The sequence below is a fragment of the Tenrec ecaudatus genome, chromosome 9 (assembly GCF_050624435.1).
Source record: "Tenrec ecaudatus isolate mTenEca1 chromosome 9, mTenEca1.hap1, whole genome shotgun sequence".
NCBI lineage: Eukaryota > Metazoa > Chordata > Mammalia > Afrosoricida > Tenrecidae > Tenrec > Tenrec ecaudatus.
Genome location: NC_134538.1, coordinates 48,251,984 through 48,269,436, shown reverse-complemented (window position 1 = coordinate 48,269,436; position 17,453 = coordinate 48,251,984). Strand labels below are relative to the sequence as shown.

At 52.4% G+C, this 17,453-nt stretch overlaps 1 protein-coding gene across 1 annotated transcript in view; it reads left to right on the top strand.

Moving 5' to 3' along the window:
- AP3B2 (adaptor related protein complex 3 subunit beta 2) overlaps positions 1 to 10,385 on the top strand; it is a 34,607-nt gene extending 24,222 nt beyond the window's left edge. Inside the window, exons 15-26 of the mRNA XM_075557490.1 lie at positions 1,430 to 1,616; positions 2,729 to 2,847; positions 3,312 to 3,420; positions 3,758 to 3,875; positions 4,283 to 4,463; positions 4,642 to 4,702; positions 5,236 to 5,342; positions 5,495 to 5,723; positions 6,192 to 6,276; positions 6,496 to 6,593; positions 9,787 to 9,925; positions 10,032 to 10,385. Of these exons, the coding sequence (XP_075413605.1) occupies positions 1,430 to 1,616; positions 2,729 to 2,847; positions 3,312 to 3,420; positions 3,758 to 3,875; positions 4,283 to 4,463; positions 4,642 to 4,702; positions 5,236 to 5,342; positions 5,495 to 5,723; positions 6,192 to 6,276; positions 6,496 to 6,593; positions 9,787 to 9,925; positions 10,032 to 10,182 (1,584 nt within the window). The 3' untranslated portion in view covers positions 10,183 to 10,385. The remainder of the gene's footprint in view (positions 1 to 1,429; positions 1,617 to 2,728; positions 2,848 to 3,311; positions 3,421 to 3,757; positions 3,876 to 4,282; positions 4,464 to 4,641; positions 4,703 to 5,235; positions 5,343 to 5,494; positions 5,724 to 6,191; positions 6,277 to 6,495; positions 6,594 to 9,786; positions 9,926 to 10,031) is intronic.
- Positions 10,386 to 17,453: the final 7,068 nt, after the last annotated feature.

Below are 17,453 nucleotides of genomic sequence, written 5' to 3'. Positions count from 1 at the left end.
ACTCTCTGGTCCTTGGCAGAAAAAGTTGGCCAAATCCTGAAGCAAAGTGCCTGGGCAGGTGGCCGGGGGTGTGTGTAGCCTGACTGTACCCTGAGATTGTGGCAGGTCTTCTCCTCACCCTGGGCTGGGGCAGCCCTGCCATGGGGGCAAGTAGAGAATGAGGAAAGGGAGAGGGGCAAGACCCTGCTCTGGAGAGCCCAGGGTTCAGCATGTGGTGCTCCTGAGCCTGGGCCAGGTTCTTCGGACAGCCGTGCTCCTCTGGACAATGGGCGTGGTGAAACCTAGCTCAGAGGGGCCCTGCTGGTACAGTGGTTAAGTGTTCAGTGGCTACGTGAAAGGTCAGCCGTGTGAAGCGGCCAGCTTCTCTGAGGGAGAAGTTGAAAGACTCACCCACTGCCATTGAGTCTGTTCTGCCTCCCAGTGGCCCAGGCAGACAGGGAGAACTGCGCCTGTGAGTTTCTGAGACTGTAACAGTTTATGAGCATAGACAGCTCTGCCTTTTTCCCACCGAGCGACTTGCTGTTTCAAACTGCTGCCTTTGCAGTTAACAGCCCAACTTACCACCAGGCCCTCTCTGGGCAGATGACAGCTCTGGAAAGCCCATGGACAGTTCTGTTCTATCCTGTAGGGGGCTGTGAGTCAAATGGACTTGGTGGCAGTGAGTGACCTCTCCGAAGGGCTGTGAGCATTTAATGAAATGGAGTTTAGAGCTGGAAGACACTCAGTATCTGATGACTGCCATCCCTGTCACTTGGTTTAAGGATTGGCAGGTTAGACCGGGCTAAGGGTAGAAACTGAGATTGCAGATGTAGCTGCCAGGAGCCAGGGCTGTGAACCCTACATGACCTTGGCAACCCCTGGGCAGCTGCTGTTGGCTCTGGTCTCAGAAGAGCCCTCCAGAGGGAGGGTGATGCACTCTGAGACCTTGGGGCTGCACAGAATGTATTACATGTTCAGTGGTGTCTGTGGGCAGCCTTTGCTAAGGGATCCCTGCTTATTCCCCTTCCCCGCAAGGGAAGGACTGCCGTCTGACTTCCCCCTGCGTGATGAGGCTGCAAACTGTGAAGTCTAGCAAAATGTACCAGAACTTCCTTCACCCTGCGGACCCAGTTGAGGGGCTGGCCCAACCTGGGCAAGGGAGGGCAGGGGCAGGGCCTGGGGCAGTGGGGATCCAGACCTGAGAAAGAACAGAGTCTGAGGCCAAGAGGGTAGCCTCTTCTGGCCTCAAGCACTTGCTCAAGCTGAGGTCAGGAGTCTGGGCGAGAGAAGAGAGAGCACACAGTGAGTCAGGGAGAACTGCACAGAGGGGGACAGTTACTTGGAAGGAGGGATGAAATGTAACTTTGGAGTGTGGCTTAAAGGATCTGGGCCCAAGTCTCTGTACCCTGCCCCTACTCCCCTGCTGACTCACCTCTTCTTGCCTGTTCAGACTAAACTGCTGACCCAGTACGTGCTGAGCCTGGCCAAATATGACCAGAACTATGATATCCGGGACCGAGCCCGCTTCACCAGGCAGCTCATTGTCCCTTCGGAGCAGGGTGGGGCCCTCAGCCGCCATGCCAAGAAGCTCTTCCTGGCTCCAAAACCGGCCCCTGTCTTGGAGTCTTCCTTCAAAGGTGGGGACTGAAGTGGAGGGTAATGTCCCTGTGAGGACCATGACCTGAGGCTTCCGGAAATGCCTGCCCTTCCCTCTGGCCCCTCCGGCAGTAATCAGGGCCCAATTTTTACCCACTCACGTGCTTCTGCCTCCTCTCACCTCTCCCTCTTTTATCCCCTCCCTGACCAGGAGCTAGCAAGTACATGTTGCCATCTAGCCAATCATGGCTCCTAAAGAACTCACATGTACAGAGCAGTTAGATCAGAAGGCCTCTTTTGTGGCACTTCTGGGTGGACTTGCACCTCCAACCTGCCAGTAGGCAGAGAGCACATTAGTCGTGCCACCCAGAGACTCCAGTTAGACATTAGACCTAAACACAGATATCAAGATTTTAAACTCCCAGAACCTGGGAAGGCAGGAAGTGAGATAAAATACAGAGGCAAGGAATGCATTTATAAAAGTCCTGAGACTGCATCAAGGCCCTGGTCAACCCCAGCCTTGGGCCAGTCCCCAACCCTGCTCTGATTCTCTAGTTTGGCCCTTCAGTCCCCCTCACCCGTGGTAAGGGCTCTGAGTGTCCTGGGAGGGCAGGGTCTGCCTGCCCATTCTCTGGGCTCCAAGACCTGAAACCGAGAAGCTGCATGACACAGGGGTCACCTGCACACTGCTTGGTGTCTCTGGGCCCCTTTCTGCTCTCCTTTTCCTATGTCTTCTTCCCTGGAGCTCACAAACAGGGAGTGTCGTGTTCGCTGGCTCATTTTTGAGCTGTCATCTCGCGTCTCCACCTCCAGGCCTCCTCCTTGGGCCTGGCTACGGGGCAGCACACAGCCCCCACTGGCCAGGGAGAGAAGACCCCGTTCAGACTGCCTCCCCAGCCTGGAGACCTGAGTAAATGGGCCTGCTGTCTCCTCGTGCCCTCCTCGCCAGTCCCCCCACCCTCAACCCTGCTGATCTCCTGCTCCTCAGCCCTGGCTGGGGTCACTCTGACAGCCCTTTCTTGAATGTACAGTCGGGGTGGAAGAGCCACTGGGGGCTCATTCATCCCATTCTCTTACCCAGAACTGCCTGCTGACCCCACCTAGGAACCAACCCTTAGGGCATTATGGGCCTCACCTCTAACCCTGTCCCCAGATCGGGATCACTTCCAGCTGGGCTCCCTGTCCCACCTGCTCAATGCCAAGGCCACGGGTTACCAGGAGCTCCCAGACTGGCCAGAGGAAGCCCCAGACCCATCTGTGCGCAACGTGGAGGTCAGCAGGGGTGAGGGTCGGACTGCATGTCCACGGAGTGGGGGGTGTGCAGGAACAAGGCACCCTCCTCGTATCCCACAGCCCCCCTGGTGCCCTCCCCACACACAGGAAGAAGACCTCTCTCTTATTGAGACCCACGTGGGCCTGTTGGGCGAATACACTGAGGTCCCCCCTCCGTGTGCTGTGTGCCCTGTCTGCGTGCAGTGCTTGCTCTTGTCCCTTCCCCTTGTGGGCTGCACCGGGCCTCCCTTGGGCTGTTTCCGCCTTGGTTTGGCAGCAAACCAAGTTTCTCCCTTGGTTTGGCAGTGCCTCCCTCCCTCCACGGAAGGAGCCTCTTTCCTCCTCCCCCATCATTCCCTTTTGCGGACAGGGCTAGGTGGGGGAAGAGGAAGAAGACCCTGTGCTTCCCGCCCCCCTCCCAGGTCATGTTGAAATGACGCCTTCACCCTACCCACCACCTCCAGGTTCCTGAGTGGACCAAGTGCTCAAACCGAGAGAAGAGGAAGGAGAAGGAGAAGCCCTTCTACTCAGATTCGGAGGGGGAGTCTGGGCCCACAGAGTCAGCAGACAGTGGTGAGGGGCTGGCAGTGCTAGAGCTTCTGCTGCGTGTGTGTGTCCCTTTGGCTTATATGGATGTATCAATGGGCTGTGTAACCACCCGGGAGCGTACATGGCTGTGTGTGTACGTTCATGCTTCTGAGGAAAGTGCATGTTTGAAGCTGGTGTGCTTGTCCTTATCCAGATAGGTCTGTCTGCTTCCTCTGGGTCCCAGGTGACATCTAGGGGCAGGGACAGGTCAGGGAGTTTGAGGCTCTAGTGCTGAGTCCAAAGCTGGGGCCCCAGGGTACCTGTTCAGAACCAGAGAAAGCTTGCAGGCTTGGTAGGGAGGCCTGAGCCACTTCCTCCACAGAACCCGCGTCCGAGAGTGAGTCGGATAGTAAGAGCAGCAGCGAGAGCAGCTCTGGGGAGGCCAGCAGTGAGTCCGATGATGAAGATGAGGATGAGGACAAAGGGAGGAGCAGTGACAGGTAAGAGGGGAGCTGGCACGATGGCTGATGGGGATCAGGGGTTTCCTCTGGAAAAGATGAGTTGATACCCAGCCTTAGCTAATCTCCCAAGACCCTTGAGCCTTGTCATGAGCAGGTGGGGACCTTGCAGACCCACTGGGCAGCTCCCTGGTGGCTGCATTGGCTGGCTGCAGGAGGGCTCATTTGGCAGGCCTGCCAGGCCCCAGAGGTGAAGCAGGGAGGGAAATGAGGGCTGGGGATGGCAGGGTCTTGTTAAGAGTTATCACTGGGGTCCAGCTATGGGCTCTGCAGTCTAAGCCCCCACCCCACTTTCCAGGGCTCCTCCTTCTCTTTTGAGAGACACAATAGGGGTATGAGGGAAGGGGGTCTAGGCTGGGCTTGAGCCCCACTTGCCTCCCCTTCTCTAGTGAGCTGAGTGAGCACGGTCAGAGGAAGAAGACAAAGAAGAAGAAGAAGGTGCCAGAGGGACACAGAGAAGGCTCGTCCTCAGACGAGGGCAGCGACTCCAGCAGCAACTCTTCCGAGTCGGAGGAGACATCGGAGTCGGAGGAGGAGCAAGTGGAACCTGCCCCTTGGAGGAGAAAACCCGTGAGAGCCTTGGGGTTGAGAGTGGGTGGGGCCATGGGCCAGGGCCCTCCACCTCCTGGGCAGATGTGGGCATCTCCCACCATTGTCCCTACTCAGACCACGACTGTATCTTCTACCCAGCTCAGAACAGACCAGGCCACTGCCCTTCCCCCACACCCTTCCCACTGGTCTCTTTCAGCCTCCAAGCAGCAAAAGTGCCCCTGCAGCCAAGGAACTCTCTCTGCTCGACCTAGAGGACTGTGAGTCTGGGGCACATGGACCTAGGGCAGGAGGCCTGCAGGGAATGATGGAGGGGAGAAGCGGTCCATGGTGGGGCAGCGATCTGGATTAGGCCCCTTGGGTCTTGCGGGGGAGCAGGCAGCACAGCTTTCCAGGATTGAGAAGAAAACAAGATGCCCTCACTGGATCAGGGCGAATATAGCTGCTGGAAGTGGCCAGTCTGCTGTGCTGTCCATGGTGCTGAATCATCTGCTCCTTGTGAACCTGGGTTCCCTGTTCACTCAAGCTAGCTCAGAGTTGCCCATTCCTCATTGTAACTAGGGCCAGTGGCTTGTTGAGTCTACTTGGATTCTTGGTGGATCCTTGTGTGTCAGAGAACTGTTCTCCATTGGGTTTATAACGGTTGATTTTTCAGAAGTAGATCACCAGGCCTTGCTCTCAAGGCACCTTTGGGCTGGACTCATATCTCCAAACTCAGCCGCTGAGTGCATTAACCACTTGCAGCACCCAGGGACTCGTTGCTCATTACAGTCTTTCTCATTGCCTCCCACAGTCACCCCTCCTACTGTCCAGCCTATATCTCCCCCCACGATTGTGTCCACTAGTCTGGCTACTGACCTGGAGGGCTTGATGCTCACCGACTCCTCCCTGGTACCCTCAGTAAGTGGCATGGGGAAGGACCTGGGCTGAGATGGGGCATATGTCTGTGCTGTGCTCTATAGAGTTGGGTTTGTAAGGAACAGGAGCTATCATGAAAGGGGAAGCTTTGAAACCTAGTTGCCTTATGCTGAGACACTTCTCTTCCTCTTTAGCTGCTGAGCCCGGTGTCAGCTGTTGGGAGGCAGGAGCTGCTGCACCGGGTGGCGGGCGAGGGGCTGGCTGTGGACTATGCCTTCAGCCGTCAGCCCTTCGCCGGGGATCCCCACATGGTGTCTGTGCACATCCACTTCTCCAACAGCTCCGAAAACCCCTTCAAAGGCCTGCGTGTGGGTGCCCCCAAACTGCCTGCTGGCATCAGCATCCAGGAGTTTCCCGAAATCGGTGTGCAAAGACCTTGGGCAGGGTGGAAGAGGGGGCTTCTGGACAGACTTGGTCTTTCTGCGGGTGCTAGGCCTGGGGCTGGAGTGGCGGCAGAGTGGGAACAGAGACAGTTTCTAATACAATCCACAAGCTGAGGCAAGATAGACTAGGAACCAAGCAACTCTATATCAGGGCCGAAGTGCTTTGGGAGAAGATAGGGGGCATTGGTTGTTCCAGGACTGACCTGAAACACAGCTGGTGGCACTTGTGTTCCTGAGCGAGGATGAGTTCAAGGACTGGGGCAGGATAGGGGCGAAGGGAGGGTGTTTCTGGATGGAGCTAAGGGACAATTTCCAGGTACCAGGAAGCCACAGAGGAAGAGTTGGCTCTAGCAATGGTTGTGAGGATGGGGCTAGATTGAGTTCCAGACCTAGCCTCCCTGCTGAAAATTAAGTCTGTGGTCACTGCACCTGCCTTCTACCACTACAGAGTCGCTGGCACCTGGAGAATCTACTACTGCTGTAATGGGCATTAATTTCTGTGACTCTACCCAGGCAGCCAACTTCCAGCTGTGGTATGTGTCCAGCTGTGGCGTGGAGAGGGTGGACTGGGAGAGGTGGAGTTGAAATGAAGCTGAGGGTGGTGATAAGGGGAGGGAGGATACAGCATACTCTGGTGGGCCTGGAAGCCCATAGGCTGTCCCGCACTCCTCCTGCCTCTGGACAAAGTGGGAGGTGCAGGGAGAGTTGCTGGCTTCATATCCTCTCCCACTGTTTCCTCTCACCCTTCCCAGCACCCAGACACGGCAGTTCTACGTCTCCATTCAGCCACCCGTGGGGGAACTGATGGCACCTGTGTTCATGAGTGAGAATGAGTTCAAGAAGGAGCAGGGTGAGTGCTCTGGGGTGGCGGGGGAGGAAGATAGGCGGGGGGGGGGGGGGGGGGGCGGGCAGCTTAGCACCATGCACTGGTGTTCGCTAAACCCCACCATGTAGTCACACTGCAGGCCTGGTGGTCTGTGGCCCTAGCACAGGCTTCACAGAGCCTGGGGCACTTCAGTGAGGCTTTTGAAGAGTTGAAACTCAGGTGGGGAGGAAAGAGTAGGACAGCAGCCCAGCTCAGGGATCAACACAAGCTAAGTCATGCTTGTGTTGCTGAAAGTCTATGGGGTGGGAGTGGGGGAGCAGTGTGGTTTGGGGTGCACAGGAAACTAGTGAGAACAAGGACAAGCTGAAAATAGTATGTTTGGTCCAGCTTCTGGAAATTGTGAAAGCCAGGCAACAAGGCTGGCTCTTCTAGGATTTCAGGGCCGGAGTGAGAGATAGAGGTCATTAGGTCCAGCCCTTTGTTAGACAGCTGAGGCAGCTGTGGCCTGAAGAGGAATGGTGACTGCAGACTCCGTTTTCCTGGCTGTGGGATGTCACTGGAGTTTTTCTGGGCAAGGGAAGGGAGACCGTAGGGGAAGGGAGGGACAGGTTCAGACCTCCCAGAAAGAGGAATCCAACGATCCTCAGACCTATCCTTGGAACAAGGCAGAGCCTGCAGCAGGAAAAACGGAAGCCTGGCATAAATGGGAGAAGCACTGGGTTTCATCACTTTTGAACCTGGCACCCACTTGGGGTTTGACCTTGGACTACATTTCAGCCCCTCAACTTAATTGGCTTAGTTATGTTGTACTGCAGTAATAGAAATGCTTCAGTGGGTAGCTTTAAAGAACGGAGATTTAGTTTTTCACAGAATCGGAGGCTTAAAGTCTAAACTAGGGCTTGGCTGCATCAGTTCCTTCCTTTGTTAATAGCCTCAGGCACTAACCAATTGCACTGGTTCCCTAGCATTCTTTGGCTTACAGGTGATCCTCACACGGCTTCTATTTATGTGTGTGTGTGGTGTTTTTATAACTCAGAAGTGATTAGGGTTATGACCCATCCCACACCGGTGAAGATTTTACTATCATACTATCGCATTCATAGGCACAAGGGGCAGGACTTCAACACAGCGGTGATGAGAGTGGGGATCAGGCTGCTTATGGATGGTAGTAGATTTGATGTTATGGTGAAGATCTAGATTAGAGCCATGGCTAAGGGACTGAAGGGCTATTGGCAAGAGGGGAGCAATGGGAAACTGCTGTAAGAGGAAGAGAGTGGAATGGAAGCTGATGCTACCATTGCTGGCTTGGCTGGTAGAGAGAATGATGGCGCCCTTCACCTACCCCCGGGGTCGTTGGCTCACTGCAGCTCCTCAGCCATTTGCGACTCTTTTGGTACAGACATGTGGCTCTGAAGTAGAATTTCAAATGAAAATAGAACTATCATAGTTTCATTTTCAGGTAATGGTGATTTCATTTACTTATAAAAATAAATTCATGGCTCTTGAGTAATTTTTAAATGGTTGTGAGGGGCAGGATTGACTCTTCCGTCTCAAAAGTTTGTCAACCCCTGACCTAGACCACAGACCAGCACAGTTTGTTTTGTTTTTTTTTGCTTTCCTATAATGGGCAAGAAAGTAAATCCATTAGGTTTTGAGGTCCACAACGACTCAACTCTGCTGCCAGCCCCAGAGCTGTCCTCATGAATATGTAAATGAAAGAGTGAGGTTGTGGCTCAACCATAGACGTGTTGGATAGGCTAGGCATATATCATTTTTTATAAGTTTACTCTGGATACTGGAATTTGAATTTCCTATAATGTCCCTATGTTTCAAAATAGGAGTATTTTGATTTTTTAAAACCCTTCAAAAATGTAAGAAGCATTGGCCCACACAGTGGGGGGGCTGGGTGTGACCTGTGGGTGATAACGTGTCTAACCGCTGGCCTAGAAGAAAGAAGAAATGCGTTCAGCAAGGGAGGAGGGAAGATCCGGCTTCGGTTTTTGAGAAGCTGATTTTGCAGTGTCGTTGGGACACCGAGGAGGAGGTGTCTGGTTTGTGATTTGAAATGTGGGTCTGTGCCCCAGCAGCACCTCTGGCTGGAGTCACGGGTGTGGAGGCGATACTGGAAACTGTGAGTGTGAGATCACTCTAGGAGAGGGAGTGAGAAGTTACGAACAGAACCACGAGGGACCCCTTCATTCCCAGAAGAAAATAGAGGGAAGGGGTAAAAGGAAGTATCAAGTGAGGTAGGAGAACCAAAGCAGGGGGGCGTGAGTAACTTGGAGTAACATTGGAAGCACCTTTTGGTCCACCGTAAAGGAGGCCACCGCCAACATTAGGGCGAGCAGGTCATTGCCAACAGAGGTGGACTGTGGGGTGCAGAGGCCAGCTGCACTGGGTTGAGGCAGGCAAGGGCTTGAGGAAAGAGAGTGCTCTCTGGAAGACTTTGACCGTGAATGAGAAGAGATAGGGCACTGGTGTGATGAAAAGATCTCACTGATAGAGGGGATTTTTCCCTTTTTTAGAAATAGGAAGACTTGCACATGGAGAGACTAAAGGTTTAGGAGCAATAACGAATAAACAGGATGGAAAATACAGTGTCAGTTCTCAAAAGGAGAGGCAGCCCAGGGGACACAGCAGGGGAGGAGAGAAACTGAAGAGAAGACGGTGGGTGGGTGGGAGTGCACACACACAGAGCTCAGGCCTGTGTCCAAGACTGTGTGGGTGGAAGAGGAGAGGTCAGCCCTGAAGAGCAAGAGGCCCAGCGTAGCTCTGAGGGCCTGATGAAGGAGGTGCTACTGGGAATCGTCTGGGAGGCTGTCCAGGAAGCTGGCAGCCACTGGTGATCTCTTTGTGAGGGCTCTCAATGTCCACATGCTGAGCAGCAAACCCAGGGCAGACTATAGGGTGTGATGCCTCAGTGTGGGGAACCCTCCAAGAGCTGACCAGCTTCTGAGTTCTGACAATGGGAAAAGTAAGTCAATCCATGGTCAGCATGGACAGAGCCCTGGGTGAGATAGTCTGGGGTGAGAGCTGGAAAAAGGCTTCCTGAGGGAGGGCCTGGTCTGAGAGGGAAGTACTTCCTGCCCAGGGCTGCAGAAGGAGATCCAGACCTGCCCTGGGGCAAGCCCAGCGTAAGGAGAATGTGAGTAGTGTGGGAAGACCCAGCCTCAGGCCCCACCAAGGCCTCTGTGCTCACCCTCACCTTTGTCCGCAGGAAAGCTGACAGGCATGAGTGAGATCACAGAGAAGCTCACACTGCCAGAAACCTGTCGAAGTGACCACATTGTCGTGCAGAAAGTGACTGCCACTGCCAACCTGGGTCGTGTCCCCTGTGGAACAGCTGACGAGTACAGGTACTGGGTTTCCAGAGAGTGGAAGAGATGGGCCACAGGGAGGGACAGGCTTGAAGGAAGGGTATCCTAGCCTAGGGCTGAGCCTCTTGGTCTTTCCCCACCCCAGATTTGCAGGGAGGACGCTGACCAGCGGGAGTCTCGTCCTGCTGACCCTGGATGCCCAGTCCCCTGGAGCTGCACAGTTAACCGTCAACAGCGAGAAGATGGTAATTGGTACCATGTTGGTGAAGGATGTGGTCCAGGCCCTGACCCAGTGACTCCTAAAAACATGACCTTCTCTTTGACCCCTGCTTGCCTTTCCCCAAGACATCTGGGCAATTGGATCGCCAGCGCCTCCCTCTCTTCCCCTGTCAATCTCCTCTTGCTAGATAGCAACCAGGGCACCTTTTTCTCTGGTCCGTACCCGGCCACACCTCATTCCCACTCCCCCTCTACATGGGTTCCTCAATGGCCGGGGCCGTGAGACAGCAGCTGCCCCCTCCCAGCTTTCTGTAGTTATTGATGGAGCAGATTCCCAATAAAACATCTTCTCCCTAGACTCTGGCTCCTCCTGCTTTCCTCTGGGTTCTGTGTAAGGTGGTTGGGGTTGTCGAGGTGTGCTCAGCGTGACTATGATTGACCCTTGTGAATGACCATTACTTACCTTTTAGGGGAGACTGGGATGGACACTCAGGGGTGACCCTGGTTGGACCCCTAAGGTGAGCGTTTTTCAGTCTCTGACATCTCTGTGGAAGAGACATTTGAGCCAAACCAGAAAGGCCACCAAGTCACTCTTTTTATGAGGCTCTGCAGAAATGAGACCTGTGGGCTGGCTGGCAGTCAGTCCCTTTTGGTTCCCCTTCTGGACCTTAGAAACGAAAGACTCATCCTATGGGAAATTTTCCAAATAGAGCTGCAGGATTCCCATACATAGGTCTATTCTATATTCCCACCTGACCCAACTGAGCAGGCGTGGTGGGGGCAGAACTGGAGATAGAGAACCCTGCTGGTCAAAGTGGTGTGCATCAAACCCTCTCGGATCTTACACACATTCTCATCCACTGGTCTGGGGTGGGACGTGAGCATCTGCATTGCTCTAAGGGCATGCTCGAGCAGGGAGAATACAGAATCTCTATCTGGAACAAGGTTTTGGTGGTTGCAATGAGGGCCAGGGCCATCCCTGATACCTTTATTGGTGAGGAATGTGGCTGAGTTAGCAGTGGTTCCAAACGGTATTCCTTTAGCATATGTTCTCCCCACTCCCCAAAAAACAGCTATGGTCTAATGCAGTGGTTCGCAACCTGTGGGTCGAGACCCCTTTGGGAGTCGAATGACCCTTTCACGGGGGTCGCCCAATTCATAACAGTAGCAAAATTAGTTATGAAGTAGCAATGAAGATAATTTTATGGTTGGGGGTCACCACAACACGAGGAATTATATTATAGGGTCACCGCATTAGGAAGGTTGAGAACCACTGGTCTAATGAGTTTGGGAATCATGGCCTTAAAGGGAAGTAAGTCAGAACTTCTCGGTTGGTGAAAGACACCAATGCACATATGACATGGAAGCTTTGTATTGGGAACGTTCCCAGACCTTGTCCTACCCAAGAGTGGCATCTGGGTCCCAAAGAACTCGGAATAAAACTTCAAGCTGTAACTCCTTGAAAATACTTGAGATCCTCCAAAAACCAAACCTACAACTATCGAGTGATTCTGACTCATAGCAGAGTTGGACAATGTAGAACTGCTCTATAGAATTTCTGAAACTACAAATCTTTACAGGCGCAGATAGTCTCTTCTTTCTCCCAAGGAGGGGTTGGTGGGTTTGAACTGCTGACCTTGGGTTAGCAGCCCAGTGCTTAACCCACCATACCACCAGTCCTCCTTAACAATTCAATGTAACTTTCATTTATCATGATGCATAGCAGATAAAACAACTTTTAGGGAGGAAAATGATGCCCTTCGAGCTGACACAATTGGATGAAGGAAGCTAGAAGGATAGTACTTCTTCTTTAATTATCCACAAAATGAAATTTCTCAAGTAAAATATTGGTAGCCAATATAGTCTGCTAGCACTAATTCTCTCACGCTCAGCAACAGCTCATTTCTCTGGAAGACATGTGTTTTATGTTTTAAAAGAAATGCTCTGTACAGGTATGAAAATTTTTTAGATATAACCAAACACCCTAGAGAGAATGAGTTAGGTGGGCTTATGGACTCAGGACCACGGTCTCAGAGGACACCAGTGTCAATGGACATAACTGGGTCCACAGAGACAATGTTTTGTATCCTACTTTGGTGAGTAGCCTCTGAGGTCTTTAAAAACTTGTGAGCAGTCATCTAAGATGCACCTATTGGCTTCTCCCTGTGCAGAGGAAATACAAGAGTGATGGAAATGGCAGGTTTGAGGAAATAATCAAGTCCAATGTACTAGTGGACCACCATCTCCATGACCCTGAGACCAGAACTAGATGGTATCCTGCTATCACTACCAACTGCTCTGAATTAAAGTCATAAACAAGGCCAGGCTTGTGGGTCTGAGAGACTGTCTATTGCTGGGCTGAAAACAACCACAGGAGTGAGTTCAGGTTCAGACATCAGGGCCATAGTCTTGGGGTTCCCACCAGTCTCTCTACCATTTGAGACCAAATGGACAGGGTTTACTGAAGGCCCAAGTTCAGAAGGGTTAGAAGAGAGGAGGAATAGCAACAGGAATCATGGAGAGGAAATGGGATAGGTGGTGTTATATCAGGAAATTACAATGAATGAGATGAAAAATTAAGTATGACTATTGAATATATAGGTATTTTCAATGGCCTCATATGCATGTGTACGTTGGACAATGCATAAGGAAGATGAAAGAAGAATCGATGCATCTGAATTGTGGGGCTGGAGAAGAATATTCAAAGTACCCATGGGGTGCTAAAAGGACAAACAGTGCTCCTGAGAGGCAAGGATGGTGAGACTTCACCTTACATCCTCTGGACATGTTGTCAGGAGCCACCAGTCCCTGAACAAGGACATCATACTTGGCAAAGTAGAGGGGCAATGAAAAAGAGGAAGGTCCCCAAGGAGATGGAGTGACACAGTAGCTGAAGCAATGGGCGCAAGCTTAAGAACAAGGGTGAGGCTGGGGCCGGCCAGGGCGGTGTAGTGCTCCATGGTCCATAAGGACTGACTCAGTGGCACCTAAGAGCGACAGCGGACGTAAAACTGATGATCTGCTTGGTAAACCTTCACCCATTCACGATAAAATGCTTCAATCAATAAAAATCCAATCCTATTTGTGGGGCGGGGGGCAGGGAGTAAACTATGTTTATTTTTCCATAGGCCGCCTTGGAGCCTTACGACACTAGCACACATCGACTTTCCCTTTGCCCAAGAGGCCTGGAGCTCGGCTGCTTTAGCGTTACCCAAACTTGGTTCTGACTTTGGGACAATGTTCCCACAGGATAGTTTGACTGGGTTGAAGAGCACACTCCAGTGATGGTGTGGGGTCTAAGAGGGTCAGCCCCATGGCAAACCTCAAGCTCCATGCTCAGACTCCCCACAGCCCCTCCCCTTGAGCACTCCTGAGCAAGCCTCTGCAGGGTAATGTGGTGAAGTGGGGTGTGGCTCTGTTCCTCTCAGGGAAGAGAACAAAGGCAGTGCCAGGGGACACCCTTCTTCTGGCTCCAGGGACTCGCTGGGCTTGGTGGCACCAGAGATAAGCTGGGCTGCTACTTCCCCTGAAAGCCATGGAACCTAAGCGTCTCCCAGGGATCACTCTGTTTTCACTGCAGAGTCTGAGATGGAACAGAAGCACCAGTCAGGGACCGCTTGAATAGGAGAGTCATCCTCACCTCTGCATCTGAATCAGTGCTGCCAATGTCACTGAGCAGGCAGGAGCTGTTTTCCAAGGGGTTTGTGTTAAGGGCCATGGGAGAACTCCACTGAAGCCTTTATTCTGCAAGAAAAGCCTGAGTAGAATCTGTAGAATCAAGCGCAGGTCCCAGAATGCCACAGCCTGATTCCCAGAACCACTCAGAAGGCACCCTGGGATCGTTCACCTGGAGATACCACAGAACCGGAACCTTGGTTGGGGCTCTGTGTTGATGTCTCTGGAATGTGCCCCAGGTTGTGGAAAGGCCAGTAACCACTCTTTCTAAGGAATTGGCTTGGAGGCAGAGGGGTGAACATTGGAGACTGCCTGGCTCCGTAACTCATCAGGGGATGGAGGGATAGGGTTGGGGAATGTGCTAGCAGACTGCGCAGGCAGGGGTAGTGATCTCTGACTCAGCAAGGAAAGGGGACCCATTTTGTTCGGAGGGAAGTTTACCTGCTACAGCAGTTTAAGCACTGGGCTGCTGACTACAAGGCCAGGAGTTCAAACCTACCAGCAGCCTTACAGGAGAAAGATGAGGCTCCTGGCTCCCATAATGAATTAGAGTGTGGAAACCCCAATGAACAGTTATACTTTGCTCTGTAGAGTTGCTGTGAGTCAGAATGGACCTGATGGCATTGGGTACGGTTTGGGGTTTTGGTTTCAGAGAAGGAAAGTGCTTGTCAACACCCTAGCTCCAGTTTAGCTCATCTTTTCCAGGACTCTTTGCCCATGGCCCTCCTTTCCGTTGGGAGCCATGTCAGCAGCCCTGAGCAAATCTCTCAGGGGTAGGTAGGGCAGAGGCCTGTTCTGCACACACTGGTGGGAACCAATCAGATCGATAAGAGCTGAGGGGTCCTGTTCCCCCCTCCTCGGGGCACCCTCTTATCATACATTGTATTTTGTCACTCTCTATGGCACTGTCTTCGGAAATACTATGTTCTCAGGGGTCTCAGGGACCTGGCTGTTGCGGGGGAGAGTGGAATGGATCTGGGCCATGAGGTCTAGGAGGGTGTTAGGCGCCTGGGTCTTATCTGGTAGGAAGGGATGCTTCTGTGAGCAGCACTGACAGGGCACAGGGCTGTGGATTGCTGGAGCCTTAGACCCCAGAGCAGGCTAGGTACCACTCTTAGGACTCTGCTGTGGTCCTAAGACAAGAACAGGATGTTGGGGAGTGGGGTGGAAGTAGATGGAAGTAAAGGATTGGCACAGAGACAAAGGTGTCCCCAGCAAGGGCGGGGGCAGAGCACCAAGGCAGATGGAGGATGTTTGAGTCTGTTCTCTGCCCACAGGTCCACTCAGGTAAGATGAAAATAAGGGATGGTTCCAAGTGGCACCCTCACAAATGGGCAAGAGAAATGACTTCAGTGTCTGGCCAGGCGGCTGCAGTAGCTGACAGGCCAATGACCGTGGGGAACACTGCCCAGAGACATGAAGAAAAGCATTACAAAGATCCGAGGGTGGGGGCATCAGCTGTGCCCTTGCCTGTACTCCCATCTCATCCAGCTGCTGTCAGGCCAGGCCCCTCTGGCCAGTTCGGCCTCTTCTGCTGGACATTTTGAGGGTCATGAGGGTCACCTCCCCCTAACACAGCCCACAGGTCAAGGGGCTGCATGCTGGTGTCTAACTAGAGGGCCAGAGCCTTCCCTGGCTTGTCTGAGGAAGGAAATGAAAAACAGGACAACTCCAATCCACCAGAGATCCTCTCCCGGTCCCTGGATAGCCAGGGTCCTCACTAGTTTCTCCCTGGCTCCTCAGCCACATTGCGGTCACTTGAATTCACTCCCATTTCTACTCTGGCTGTACATGGCAGGTGAAAAAGCCGGCTTTCCTTCCTCAAGCAGCGTCGGGTGGCAAAGATGCAAGTTGATGACTGTGTTAGTCCTGGTTGACTGGAGAAAGAAATTCATAGACATCATGTATATAAGAAGGAGCTTTATATAAAAGAGCTTTGTATATTGAGAACATCCCAGCCCAGTCCAGTTCAAGTCCATAAGTCCATTATTAGCCCATATGTCCAATACTAGTCCATAAATTCCTCTTTAGACTCATGCAGCCATGCTATAAAGCTGAGTGCAGGAAGATCACAGGCCAGTGGGTAGAAATTTTTGTAGATCCGGAGGCCGTGGAAGGATCTCAGCGCTGGTGTGGGTCTCCACGTGGCTCCTCTAGTTCCAAAGCCCTGGTTGCATCAGCGTAGCTCAATCAGGCTCATCATCAGTAATGTTTCACAGGAGTGAATGTATCTGGCCTCCAGTGAGCTATTTATCTCTGTGGCACCTCCAGGCAAGGTCATCCAGCTGCAACCTGATTGACAGCTAGACTCCACCCCTTCACAAGTTGACACCAGATTGTGTAACTGACATAATGGCCAGCCAGGAGTCTGTGTAAGCTGAGGCGGACCACTGGGCTTTGTTCCACCAGCCTGCAGCTCACCTAAGAGTCTGCTGGGTTGGGAGAGGCTGGCTTAGGAGGGTGGGCAAGAGAGCTGTGTGGGGCTAGGGTGGTCAGGAGCTGGGCCTTTCCTCCATCATCTCCTGGTCAGCTTTGCCTCTCAAGGTCAAGGAAAAGATGGTTAACTGGCACCTGGAAGGAGCAGCCCAGGGAGGAAAGTGGGCATGCCCAGAGGGAGAGCAGCAGTGGGCACCTTCCTTGATCTTTTCCTCATGGTGCTGGTTTGCCTCCCGGCCCCCTGCCTCCTGGCCTGCCAACAAAGAGAAAGCATTTAGGACAGCATTGTTTGTCCCTGACTGCTGGGAGCCCCCAACTTATCGCCCCTTTACTGCACAGGATGCTCAGGAGACCCTGAGGCCCTCAGCTGGGCCTGCGGCATGCTAATAAGTGTGAGTAATGGCTTTAGGGGAGGGCGAGTGAGCGTGGAAGCTGCTCCTTCAGGTCAGGCAGTGCTCACATGACCAACTCCACCGACCACCACAGCCCAGACCCACAGTGTGACTGCAGCCAGGAGAGAACCAGAGCCAGCCTCACCCTGTTGGGGCCTCTGTCCCTCACTACCGTGTGAGATGCTGCTTTGCATCCACTTCAAAACTACTTAGTTTGGGGGTTACATAACAGCAATAACTAACACAATCGACCCATCTGCCAGAGTGTTGGAATCATCTAACTAGCCACAGGCTTGGTCGCAGAGGAAGCCTGGGTCCCCAGCTCTGGCCTGAGCATGCTGTACCTATACTCCCTCCTGAGCAGTATGCTCAGCTGGCTCCTACAAGAGGACAACTGCTGATGTCACAATAGGTTTCCCTAAGTCAGGGAGTATTGAGGTCAGAGAAATAGGTAAATGCTATATATCACCCTTCCCCCAGCCAACATTTACCCAGCATACCTCTACCCTTAGTTATCCTTAATCCTTCTTGCTTACATCTATCTATCATCTATCAATCAATCAATCTAGCTAGCTAGCTAGCTATATCTTGATATAGTTCAGGTTTAAAGAATAAAATAACCACCTGTGTATAAATCACCCACCCAGTTTAGGAGCTAAAGTATTTATCAAATAATATCCCCTGCACCCTTCATTTTATCCAAAGTAAATACTCATTCTTAATTAGCTGTTTATCATGGCCATACTTTTTTTTACTTGTTATATACAGATGGGTTCCTAAACAACATATAGCTGACATTGAACTTCATGATGTACTGTATGTCTTAAAATGTTATATAAAGGACA